General features: G+C 55.9%; 4 protein-coding genes across 4 annotated transcripts; 2 read left to right on the top strand and 2 right to left on the bottom strand.

Annotated features, from left to right (window-relative positions):
- Nucleotides 1-975: 975 nt before the first annotated feature.
- Nucleotides 976-2,191, top strand: BDP81DRAFT_311193 (uncharacterized protein; the record flags this gene model as incomplete). Its single annotated transcript, XM_060583704.1, has 5 exons — nt 976-1,428; nt 1,494-1,573; nt 1,641-1,687; nt 1,756-1,991; nt 2,048-2,191. The coding sequence occupies 5 exons, from the start codon at nt 976-978 to the stop codon at nt 2,189-2,191; spliced, it is 960 nt and encodes a 319-aa protein (XP_060449272.1).
- On the bottom strand, nt 2,163-3,336 carry BDP81DRAFT_479255 (HIT-like domain-containing protein; the record flags this gene model as incomplete). The annotated part of the gene is made up of 2 exons (XM_060594881.1): nt 3,159-3,336; nt 2,163-3,085 (listed from the first exon to the last, which is right to left on the bottom strand). Exons 1-2 carry the CDS (start codon nt 3,226-3,228, stop codon nt 2,163-2,165), a joined length of 993 nt encoding a protein of 330 aa, XP_060449271.1. The 5' UTR covers nt 3,229-3,336.
- A 2,290-nt stretch (nt 3,337-5,626) lies between these two features.
- On the top strand, nt 5,627-9,201 carry BDP81DRAFT_312136 (cytochrome P450; the record flags this gene model as incomplete). Its single annotated transcript, XM_060583777.1, has 6 exons — nt 5,627-5,747; nt 5,814-5,932; nt 5,984-6,019; nt 6,079-6,762; nt 6,827-8,418; nt 8,481-9,201. 6 exons carry the CDS (start codon nt 5,627-5,629, stop codon nt 9,199-9,201), a joined length of 3,273 nt encoding a protein of 1,090 aa, XP_060449270.1.
- A 501-nt stretch (nt 9,202-9,702) lies between these two features.
- Nucleotides 9,703-12,030, bottom strand: BDP81DRAFT_404015 (uncharacterized protein; the record flags this gene model as incomplete). The annotated part of the gene is made up of 3 exons (XM_060588898.1): nt 11,899-12,030; nt 11,670-11,783; nt 9,703-11,509 (listed from the first exon to the last, which is right to left on the bottom strand). Exons 1-3 carry the CDS (start codon nt 12,003-12,005, stop codon nt 9,703-9,705), a joined length of 2,028 nt encoding a protein of 675 aa, XP_060449269.1. The 5' UTR covers nt 12,006-12,030.
- Between the last annotated feature and the right edge of the window lie 520 nt (nt 12,031-12,550).

The following is a 12,550-nucleotide window of genomic DNA, read 5'->3' as shown; positions in this document are numbered from 1 at the left end:
TTGGTTGTCGGGAATAAAAAATCTAAAAGTTGAATCTGACGTTTGAAGTTGCGCAATGTGTGGAAAGGGAGATGGGAGAATGACAATAAGGAGCATGGAGTATGGAGCAGGGCACGTTACACCCAGCTGAAATGCGCCTGCTCCATCATCCACACCTGATGTCAGGTCCTTCCCGTCGTAGCTCAGCCCAGAACAGGAAGGGGAGCTCCTCACCACCGTTGTGTGGAAAGCAGGTGCGGGTGGGGATTAGCCACTGAGTCACTTCCCCTAGATATAAGTGACTTGAAGCTGCTAAGTAGGCGGGTATTCATGTTCTTTGCTATAAATCCTGGTATCATGCCCGAATACTTTACCTCCTGTCCTTGTCTCTAACTATATAATCAAGAAGCTTTACTACTGTTCACTGTTCAGTCCTCACAAATTAGGCCTGATGAGGTCAGATGGCGGTACAGTCATGGGAAAGAAGGACCTCGCACTGTTACATCAGCGCCAATGGACCCTCCCGCACTTGACGAATGCAACAGCTGATAAGATAAGGCAGTGAGGAGCTGGCGGGAGGTTCGCCAGGAACAGGAAGCCCCCGCTGTTGCCCGTTGTTGCTGATCGGGCAGACCACCTCATTGAGAGGTGGAGATATGAAGATACATGGATTCAAGGGCAAAGTCTGCCGAGATCTCATGTACTCTTATAATCTCATCAAGCTTTTCCCTATCTAGCTAGCGTCGACGTTCCTCCAACGTCCGCTCCGTCGTCGTTGCTAAGGTTCTCTCGTCTCTGAGAGGTTGAGAGGTACGGATACCAGACTCCTATTGGCTCAAGGGTGCATTGTGCTTTGCGCGCATCCTGCGTCTCTGTCGCAATCTCACGGACACACCAACCAGTGCCAGTGCACCACCACGGCACCACCCCTCGCGACGTTATCCCGTCATTACTAAACTTTGCTTCGGGGGACCATCTTGCAGCTTCTTTCTCCAAATGGGGGCACACCGAGGCTGTTCAGAACACCGCTCCGTCAATTGTCAACTGCGCCAAGAAGAAGCTCGATCCCAATCTGCCGCTGCCGACAAGACAACAACGACGACTACCACTACTACCGCGCCCGAAACTCGCTCCTCCTATCGATACCCCGAACCCGAATACCCCGTTGTCATGGACGAAAAGCGAGACTACAACTACGGATACCGCACATCGACACCTCCTCCTCCCCACCCGGCCATGTCTGCACGGATGACCCGGCGAAAGGGCATCTTGCCTGCCCTGGCCATGGCTGTCTTGTTTGCCTATTCTCTGTGGAATTACCTGCGTCACCCGTTGAGCCAGGCCAGCAGTGGCACTTCTCGCATCGTGCCTCAGGAGCCGCCGGTCGAGGTTGCCAAGAGCTTGGTGCCTTTGGAGGCGCACATTATGAGCAAGTGTCCGGATGCGAGGGTACGCGGCAATCAACGTTGAGATAAGATGTTCAGGTTAGGGATGCTGATGCTAGATGTGTATAGGATTGCTTGAGAGATTTGGTTCTGCCTACCATGGTTAAGTCACTGGACAAGGTCAACTTTACTCTGTCGTATATCGGCACGTAAGTAATCACTCTACGGCTCTTCCGCTGCTCCACGAAACTGGGACTGACGAAACCTGCTATCCAGACCGACCGAGAATGACGGCGTAGACTGCAAGCACGGCCCTGCCGAGTGTATGTTTGCTCCTCTATAGTATTCATGTCGCGCACCTGGCATCCGAACGCTAACCTTCGTCCAACAGGCATGGGAAACATCATTGAGCTTTGCGCCATCCACCTCTATCCCGATCCCAAGATCAACCTCGGCTTCACCATGTGCCTCACTCGCGAATACAGCGCCATCCCTGACCGTACTCTGGTCGAGGACTGCGCTTTGGAGCACGCCATCGACATCCAGGCTCTCGACGACTGCGCTACCCTGGATGACGGCGGCTTTGGTGTTGGTATGCTGCGTGACAGCGTCCGCCGGAGTAAGGATGTAAGTTCGGGCCCACACTTCCCTCGTATCTAATCTGTGTCTAATCGACTCTCTAGGCCGGCGTCACCAAGAGCTGCACCGTTAGGCTCAACGAGGAGATTTACTGCATCCGGGACGGCGGCGAGTGGAAGGACTGCCCGCACGGCGCGGGCCCCAACGATCTCGTCATCGCTATTGAGAAGCTGTACCGTTCTGCTTAGAGCTCTTGAGGGGCTCATACACCTCTGTCCATAGCTCGCTGGCTTCGCCAAGTGTGTAACTTAGTGCAATACCATCCATACCCGCCTCCTCGTCTCCCTTCATGATCTCGAGCGTCTCCATGATGCTGTCGAGACCAACCGCCTTGCCGACGGCCTGCGTGGCGCCGGCTTCCAGCTGCACGTGCACAATGTGAATGTGGAAGTGGTAGTACGTCGGCTGGTAGTGGACGTAGAGCTTGAGCTGGTCGATCTCGATGTCGGGGTACTGCTTCACAGTCGCCGCCAACAACTTGGCCCTCATGTGCTGCAGCCAAGGGATGTGCTTCTTGCGGAGGTCGCGCAGAGACCAGATGTCGCGGCGCTCGACGAGGCCTAGCAAGTGAAGTCCCTCCATCGTCTTGCGGTCCCAGTTCAGATCCGGGATGAGGAGAAACCCTTCGTCGCCTTGGGTGCCGAGTTCGGTGCGGTAGATTACGTCTTCGACTTCTGTGCGGCCCTCGATGATGTTGAAGACCCAGTCCAGCCGGCCCTCGCCGCGCTTGCGTTGCATGTAGGGACGGATGTGCGAGGCGTAGAGCTCTGGGGTTTCGGTTACGAAGCGGACGCCTTGTTTGCTGTATTTCTTGACGTGGGAGGCGGTGCAGGGGTAGATTAGGTTGATCTTGAGGTCGGCGAGGGAGGGGTCGGGTGTCGCTTGGGAGGAGGAGGGGACGCCGCTGCTGGCGAGGTACCAGTGGTATATATCGTTTGCGCCAAGGTTCGTGATGGAGGAGAGAGTTTTCGGGGTTGCGGCTAGGTAGGACGGGTCGGTTGGGAAGGGAGCGCGTTCGAGGATTAGGAGGGCCGGGTTGGAGTCGATTGTTCCTAGGAGGGAGGTACGGCGGCCTGCTTGGTCTGGAGAGGCACCGTCGGTGTTAGTGTCGGTTTCGTGAGTTGTGGTGGTGGCAGGAGTGTGGATAGACCGTACCTTGGTTGAGGACGCGTTCAAGCTTAAATTTTGGGATGAGCGCCTCGGCGTTTGCTTTGACGTCTGCCATGGTATGGATTGGAGTTGTAACCGGGGGGTTGAAGATTTTCCTTTGGATTCGAGCGGCTAACTGGAGGCTGGTTGTATCGTATGGCGAGGGACTTTACGCAACGGGCTGGAGTTGACGATGGAAAAAAAACCTGGCGGGATCGGCGTCCGGGTTGATGTGACCGAAAGATAGGAGCACCTCAAGTTCTGACCCCGCCACGGCGTTACCCCGCGGTGGGTGGGGCACCAGCTCCTGCCCTTGCCGCCGATGTCCGTCGTCGTCCGTGGTGCCTGCCTCCGGGCTCCTGGATTTGTGAGGCAGGTACACAAGGTACCTTGACGGCTTTGGCAATGTTTGACTTTATGATTTCCAATCATCTGTTCATCCCATCATCATTATATCCCTTTGATTGATTGCATACTGTCGAAACACACACATAGAGTGACCGTCACTCACAAATATGACTGTCCACATCTTACACAGATAAGGCACTTCTGCCTCTTCTGCCTCCTTCACCTCTTCTACGAAAGTTCTCTTCCACAGCCAAGGTGCTGAGATGCCATTCTAGAGACGAGTTTCACAGCTTACGTGTTCATCCAGGAGGCCACCGCAGCCCAAGCGACCCAGGATCGAGATCGAATAGCGGCCCGCCCTAAGCCGCTCCGGAGCTCAAGTCTGTCCGACTCCTATTATCCCAACTCCCGACTCCAGGGGCCTAGTCCGCCTAGAATCAACACAGCCGTGGAGATTGGTGGAGCCAACATCAATGTCACTGCTCTGGCGGAGACAATTTCGAGCATCAATTACGCGGGATACAAATTGGGAGCGTTACGAAATACTCCGTGAATCCCATTCGACAAATTGCGACTGAGAGAAGGGGGGGCCAGCCAGTCAGGCGTATCTCCGCGTTTTCGGTCTTTTCGCCTCGGGAAATTCGCGCCTTTCTCTCGGCGGCGGCGCAGCGCGACGAAAAAGCACGAATCGCTCGCCAGCTTGTCAACCTCCCACACTGCTCAAGGTGCACTACCTGGCAGTCTGTTGGCTGTGTAACACAGCAATCCTCTCGCGTGACGAGCGCCATCATCGGGTACAACCTGTTTTTTCTACGCTCATGATGATGATACATCGGATTACCTCCACAGCGGATGAGGCACTGCGAGACAAACTCCACAAAAATAGAAGAGAGTTCAGGGCCGGAACCAAGAGTTAGCGGAATAATCCACCCCAGCGCGTCCCTGTTCGCCGCCAATCGCTGGCATCATGAGAGTCTATCGACCGGAGGGTCGGCGTTGCAAACCCGCCGAACTCTATTCGCCCGCTCCGGTTGTAACTCCCGGGCCACTCAAACTTGACGGTTCATGACTCAATCATCGTGGCTCCCCCAGATGCAAGAAAAATACAGCATCGATCGAATGACAAGTGTCCTCCATACACACGTATCGGCCTCGGGGAACTGGCAGGCAGCACGACGCGAGCAGAGACACGCTTACTGTCTCAAAACTTAGCTACTGGGTGTATTCGTACGCCGACCACTTCCCACTCGCCGTCATCTCTCTGGCGTAGTTGGGAGACCCCGGCAACTTTACACAGAAACTAGGCCTATTGTGCCTTTCTGTAAAGCCCAAGGTATTACAATCTCTGCCTGTAGAGGTAGGCGGCTATGCGCTCTAGGCTATGAATATGCGTCCCAGCCAATAGTCTCACATGGTGATAGGCATTCTCAACCAACCGCTGCAGCAGTGCAGGCAAACATCCTTCGTTTCGTGCCGCTATGCGTACCTACAAAGGTACTTCAGAACCGGGGCAAGACACACCGAATAGCGTCGATAACTGGCCAAAGATTGACGAGTTACAAGTAGTGGACTCGTCTTTTGGAACTTACGAGCTCCTCGTCTCTGACCAACACCCCTGGCGCTATATTCGGACCAACGTACATATCGACCCGCCCGCCCGCTTACCATCTGTGCCATCCTCATTCTCCTCTCAAAATACGGTCTCTGAACATCTTTTCCTCCACATCATCCTACCAAATCCCCCTGCTGTTTCTTGTTGCTAGCGTTCCCACCTGCCCAGCAACCTGGGTCGTGAAAAGATGGGGCTGCGACACTCCACTACTAAATATCAAAAGGCCGTCGGTCATTAGCCTTGACGCTGATCACTTGGGACCACTGGAGAAGGTGGGAATTCACCGAGTTGTTCCACCAGACAGTTCCACACTCGTCTCCCTTTCTCTACCTCTACAACCCGCGACGACTTCGGGATTTTGCTGTACCCTTGACACAGCCTCGTTCTAGACACTCGACTTGAATCGCGGACATCAACTAGAAGTACAAATTGGGCGCTGTCCCTTCGTCTGTCTGGCCTACCTAGAATCCATCTTCCGTATCCAAAATCATACGACGCTGAACGACAGTCAAACATGGCGGCCAAAGAGGAGGTGCCCATACCCGAGCCAAGAGGTCTTCCCTTTCTCGGCCACATTGCCGAATTCAATCCTGAAAATCCTTTGAACGACTTGCATCGTTTGGCTGATACGTATGGTGAGCCATTGACTTCTCTCCAGGCCAATTCAATGTTGGATGAAGTTTGCTGAACTATGCCTGTAGGCGAGGTTTACCGGCTGCGCATGCCAGGGCTGACTGTGGTTTTCGTTTCCACAAATGCCCTCGTCAACGAAGTGTGCGATGAAAGTCGCTTCCAAAAGTCTTTGAACAATGTTCTCCGTGTAAGGCAAGTCGATCCCTCGGACGTCACGCAAAGCTAATCTTTCCTGCAGGAAGTCAGACATGTCGCCAACGATGGCCTCTTCACCGTAAGAACCCCCTTCCACTCTCAGCAACCGTAGCAACTCTGTTACTAATAAACTCCAAGGCTAAACCAGATGAACCCAACTGGGGCATCGCCCACAGAATCTTAATCCCAGCCTTCGGCCCCGTCACCATTCGCGGCATGTTTGATGAGATGGCCGATGTCGCCTCCCAAATGGCCATGAAATGGGCCCGCCACGGTAGCCAGACCCCGATCCGCGTTACTGACGACTTCACTCGCCTGACACTCGACACCATCGCCCTCTGCTCCATGGACTTCCGCTTTAACTCGTACTACCGCGAGGAGCTTCACCCCTTCATCAGCGCCATGGGCGACGCCCTCATAGAATGCGGCAACAGGGACAAGAGGCCCGCGTTTGCCAACTACTTTTTCCGCAGCGCCGAGCAGAAATTCTTTGCCGATATCGACCTGTTGCGCAAGACGGCGAGAGAGGTGCTCGAAGCGCGGAAAGAGAACCCCTCTGAGAGGAAGGACTTGTTGTCTGCCATGTTGAATGGCGTGGATCCCAAGACGGGCCAGAAGATGACCGATGCCAGCATCATTGATAACTTGATCACCTTTCTTATTGCCGGCCACGAGACAACTTCCGGCATGTTGTCGTTTGCGTTTTTCGAGCTTTTGCGGCAGCCGGCGGCATATCGAAAGGCGCAACAGGAGGTTGACGATGTTGTTGGACGAGGCCCAATCACGATCGATCACCTTTCCAAGTTGCCTTATTTGAATGCTGTGAGTCTCGACACATCTCTACAGGTAAGCCATGGGACAGTCATACTAATATAAAACCTGCTAGGTCCTCCGTGAGACCCTCCGCCTCTGTGCTACCATTCCCGCATTCGCCGTCGAAGCCAAGGAAGACACTCTCATCGGCGGTAAATACCCCGTCAAGAAGGGCGAGTCCATTGCCTGCCTGCTCGGCAAATCCCAGCTCGACCCCATCGTTTACGGCGACGATGCCGGCGAATTCAAGCCCGAGAGAATGCTCGACGAAAACTTTGAGCGAACTCAAAGGGAATTCCCCAACTCGTGGAAGCCCTTTGGCAACGGCATGCGCGCTTGCATCGGCCGGCCTTTCGCCTGGCAAGAGGCTCTACTGGCCACAGCCATGCTGCTGCAGAACTTCAACTTCACCATGGACGACCCGAGTTATCAGCTTAAGATTGCCGAGTCCCTTACGATCAAGCCGAAGGACTTTTCCATGCGTGCCACCCTGAGACATGGAATGAGTCCCACAGAACTAGAGCATCGGCTTGCCGGCAGGGGTGCAAGTAAGGCCAAGCTCACTCATCGGCCTTCACCGTCGGCCCAGGCGAACGGGCACAAGACTGCCCAAAGAAGCGGGAAACCCATCAGCATCTACTATGGCTCCAACAGTGGCACATGCGAGGCTCTCGCGCAGCGCCTTGCTACAGACGCGAGCTTCCACGGGTTTGACGCAACGGTCGTAGAGCCTCTTGATACCGCCCGAGAACGTCTTGCCAAGGACCAGCCCGTGGTTATCATCACTGCCTCATACGAGGGCCAACCGCCGGACAACGCAGCCCACTTTGTCGCCTGGCTCGAGAGCCTAAAGGGCCAGGAGCTGCAAGATGTTCCGTATGCTATCTTTGGCTGTGGACACCACGACTGGGTGCAGACCTTCCACCGCATTCCGAAGCTGGTTGATAACACCTTGGAGGAACGTGGAGGCAGCAGACTTGTGCCCATGGGTCTCACTGACGCAGCCGAGCGAGACATGTTCTCCGACTTTGAAGTCTGGGAGGACGAGATCCTTTGGCCGGCTCTAGCGGATAAGTACGACGTGGCCGAGGCGCAGGATGGGGGCGGTCTGCAATCTGGTCTCGCCGTGCAAATATCCAACCCGCGGACGTCGACGCTGCGTTCTGATGTCCAGGAGGCCATCGTCTCCGAGGAGAAGACACTAACCTCGCCCGGCGAGCCGGAGAAGAGGCACATGGACATCCAGCTTCCATCAAACATGACGTATCGAGCTGGCGACTACCTCGCAGTGCTGCCTCTCAACCCGCGCAGCAACGTCGAGAGGGTGTTTCGGAGGTTCCAGCTGGCGTGGGATGCGTGCCTGACCATCTCTGGCGACAAGCGAACTGCCTTGCCGGTCAACCAGGCCATATCGGCACTGGATATCCTTAGCGCGTACGTGGAACTCGCGCAGCCGGCGACAAAGCGGAATATCCTGTCCCTGATGGAGGCGACGCGGGACGAGGACGCCATCAAGATGCTTGAGCAGCTCGCCGGGGATGAGTACCAGGAGGAAATTACGCAGAAACGCGTCACGGTGCTGGATCTCCTGGAGAGGTTCCCGTCCATCGCGCTGCCCATTGGTGCCTTTCTCGCCATGCTCCCGCCCATGCGCGTACGACAATAGTAAGTACTACTACTCTGGGGGTTTAAAGTATCTCTAGAATAAGTCGCTGACTCTCGCCTAGCTCAATCTCATCCTCCCCCCTCCGCAGCCCCTCCCAGGCAACCCTTACCTACTCCGTCCTCGACTCTCCCTCGCTATCAGGCCAAGGCCGCCACGTCGGCGTAGCAACAAGCTATCTCGCTGCCCTGAAAGCGGGCGACAAACTTCACGTCGCTGTGCGGCCCTCGCACGCCGCTTTTCACCTACCGCGCGACCCGGAAAAGACGCCGCTGATTATTGTGGCTGCTGGGTCCGGCATCGCGCCCTTCCGCGGTTTTATCCAGGAGCGTGCTGCGATGCTGGCTGCGGGACGAACGCTCGCGCCCGCGTTGTTGTTTTTCGGGTGTCGGAGACCGGGCGCGGATGATTTGTACCGCGATGAATTTGATGCGTGGGAGGAGATGGGTGCTGTCTCTGTTAGGAGGGCGTATTCTCGCGCTGGTGCTGAAGGGGAAAAGCAAGGCAAAGAGGAGAGTGGAGGGTGTCGGTACGTACAGGACAAGATGTACCACGATAAAAAGGATATATCGGAGCTGTGGGCTAGGGGAGCCAAGTTGTTTGTGTGCGGTACGAGGAATGTGGGAAAGGCTGTTGAGGAGGCTTGTGTGAGGGTGATTTTGGAGTCTGCGAAGGAGGACGGGGGTGAGGGGCTTCCTGAGTTGAGGGATCTGGATTATGAAGGGGCGAGGAAGTGGTTTGAGGGGATTCGGAATGAGAGGTATGCTACGGATGTGTTTGATTAAAGGGGTTCCTTAAACTAGTAGGGACAAGGGTTGGATGAGTTGGATTTGAGAAGATTTACGCTGCGTTCAGGATACCACTCCCCTCTGAGTGTTTGAAATCACATTTACGTGTTAGCATTGACAACTTGAACTGACGGGACATATCACGATCCTCAGGGAGCCAACAATCGCTGATGTCAACATTGCCTGATATTTCGCGATGATTCCATGTAGGGAAATAGGCCATTGGATACTAATAGTCATCAGGGATAACAGAATCTAATCTAGCCCGATGATTCAAATCACAATGGCCACCCAGAATCCCATGAATCTGAAGACGTTCGCGGTCTGCCAGATCCCTTCCAATTCCTTCTCAAGTCTGGGAACCGACACTCCAACAGGGATATGCCCGTGTCCAATGCCATGATGGAGAGACAACCAAGTTGTCTACCACTCACCCTCACGCCCTCACCAGGAAGAACTACAAGACCATCCTCTTCCCCTCGAGAATCAACCCAAAGTTCAATCAAACAGAAACCGCCTCACATTATCCTCCCCCAGATCCCACGTCCCCGTCAACGGGTTCTTATCCATCGCCTTGGCAATCAACGCCCCCTGCTCATCAACACACGCAGACCGATGCTGCAAACGCCACCACTGCTCCTCCGGCGTCCCCTCCCTCGAATTCGAAATCTCCAACATCTTATTCCGCATCATCAGCGCGTAAAAGAACCGGCTATCCCACAGCCCATCCCGCCGCGGGTTCTCCCGCAGCAGCCGAATCGCCTCGTTGCGCAGCTCGGGCACGCGGCACCGCGTCCCCGCGAGGAAGAGAGGCCACGTGGGACCCATGTCCATCGTGAAGATCTCGCCGGGTAAGGAAGAGCGCTTTTGGTAGGCCAGCAGGCCGGCGGACAGCTGGATGACCTCGCGGAAGCGCGGGGTGAGGCGGGCTACGCGCTCGTAGCTGCAGCCGAGCGGGGACTCGAGGCAGTTGGAGAGGGTGAGGTATTGGGCGCGGAGGTGCGCTGCTTGGCTGTAGGATCTCTCGTCTGTGGGGTTCAGCTTGCGGGCTGCGGTCCAGAGGGGCGCGAAGCCGGATTCCCAGCGTGCTAGGGCGTCTCTGAAGTCTTGCCAGTGCGAGGCGGTCTCTTTGGCGGCACTTGCGGCGGCAGACGAGGACGACGGCTTGTTGATGGCGGCGCCGGTCCGCGCTCGCTCGCTTTCTTCTAGTTGTCTTCGGATGCGCTCGTTGCATTCGGAGAGGAAGTCCTCGTCGAGTCCTAGCTGGGTGACGCGGCAGACAATGTCGGAGGAGTGTGTCACGTAGTGCTGTGTCACATCCCACCACCGACGAGCTTCCTGGAGACTGCCAAAGGTCGCGGGCATCTTGTGAATCGCGCACTTCCTCCCCGGACCACCCTGGCAGCACCACGACTCGGAGGAGTATGAGTCCTTCTTCTCTTCAACAGGAAGATCCCCACCCTCGACGAAGCGCCGTTCCCGCCGCCGGAGCACGCCGCAGGACCAAGACTGCTGGATAAGCCGCTGGAACACATGCAGCGCCTCCGTCTCGACGGCCTCGGCGCCAATGATACTCTGATCCCGACTCTTTTCCTCCTCGCATCGGCGCAGCAGCTCGTCCATCATCGTCTGCCCGCTGTTGATGAGGGCGAAAGCGGCCTTTCGATCGCCGTGGAGCACCTCGAAGCAGACAAAGAGCAGGCAGCAGACGATGGCGGCCCGGAGACTGCCGGTTTCTTCGCGGGTAGCTTTGCGGACCTCGCGGATCGCGCGGCCGTAGTAGGAGAGGGCGAGGGCGTAGTGCGGCCCGTTTGCGCCCAGCTGGGCGGGCGTGGTGGGCTTCAGGCTGTGCAGGAGGGCTTTGCCGATGCCGCCGACGGCCATGGCGGCGTACCGGACGGAGGCGTGCTGGTGGCTCATTTGCGGGATGGTCTCGGCCCATAGCTGCTCGTCGAAGAAGCCGCCGCCGAGGCGGTCGCGGCGGGAGAGCCAGTAGTCAAAGTACTGGCGTTCAAAGACATTTCCAAAGAGGTTCTCGGTGGGTTCGACTGGTAGGCTGATGTCGATCAAGTGAGATTGCGATCTGGGGCGGGTGTTGGCGACGAGCGGCTTCCTTTTGGATACGCGGACGACGGATGATGATGATGATGATGTTGTTGTTGTCTTGTTGGTGGTGTCTGCGTCGTCTGAGCCGGGAGTGGAGGCTGATGAGCCGTTGGAAGAATCGTATCCTTCACAGAATCCTTGCCATTTCATGCATCGCTGGCATGAGGGCGTCACTTCATCGCACTTTAGGTGTCGGCGCCTGGGACCACAATGCGTGAGAAGCTATTCCTGCTTTCTCTCTCTCTCTCTCTCTCTCTCACTCCGGGAAGGAATACTCACTTGCCTGTGACGATGTTCTGATTAGCTACCATGAAGACATTCAAGAGAAGCTCAAGAGATGAACAGTGGTGGAACCCGGCTTACAAGTAATGCATCCCGTCCGGACCTTGTTGGCACTCGCCCGAGTAGCCCGTGGTCTTTTCTGTAAAGCAAACGTGAGCATCCGCGGCCTGTCATTGTTGCCACCATTCCTACTACGAATCACATTGTCAGCGCGCCGCCGTCCTGTTGTTCTCTCTCTCTCCGTTTGCCACCAACCAGATCTGTGTGTTCGCTGCCATGCATGTCGGGATGGAGGTGGGATCATACTTGGGGGCCATTGCGTGTCCCGCGGGTTCGGTCCATGCCACACCAGGTGTCCGGGGCATCAAGAAGTTGATTTGGCTGCCGCCGTAGGTGCACGCAGAAGAAGTCATTGTTCGTTTTCGCTCCTATTTTAGAGAATAGAGAAGAGGAGATTTGAAAATCTTGGAAATTTGCTTCTAGTAGGGCGAATCTCCCGTCTTTAAGAGTGAAAACCATACTATTAACAAGAGCTTTCCAAGGGGAAAAGAAGAAGTTTGGGGGCCGGAAATGGCCCCCAACACATATTACAACAAGGTTGAATGAATATTGTCCCTCCTCCTATGTACCACAAGGACGCTACCTACCACCACCACCACCACCCCCCATTCCTTCGCGTCTTTCGATTTGATCAGCCTTCTCGGCGTCAGATTCCCAAAGAAGAGAAACGCCCGTTAAGGCGGCACGATCAGAGACGTTGGATTGGGTGTAACCGGCGCTGCTTCTGACGCCAGGGGGACTCAAAGGGACCACCAAGGGGGGGAGAAGGGGGGCACCGCAGCCGTGTAACTGGCACACGGGATACACCCGGGATCCCGTCCAGAAGCCAACTGCCAGCCTTACCCGCCGTGCCCCATCCATACATACCCACTTAGTCCGAGGTTCTAGTGACGTGCCT

This window comes from Colletotrichum phormii (genome assembly GCF_030913505.1).
Source record: "Colletotrichum phormii strain CBS 102054 chromosome Unknown BDP81scaffold_4, whole genome shotgun sequence".
Taxonomy (NCBI): Eukaryota; Fungi; Ascomycota; class Sordariomycetes; order Glomerellales; family Glomerellaceae; genus Colletotrichum; species Colletotrichum phormii.
This window is presented reverse-complemented; position numbering and strand designations above follow the sequence as displayed.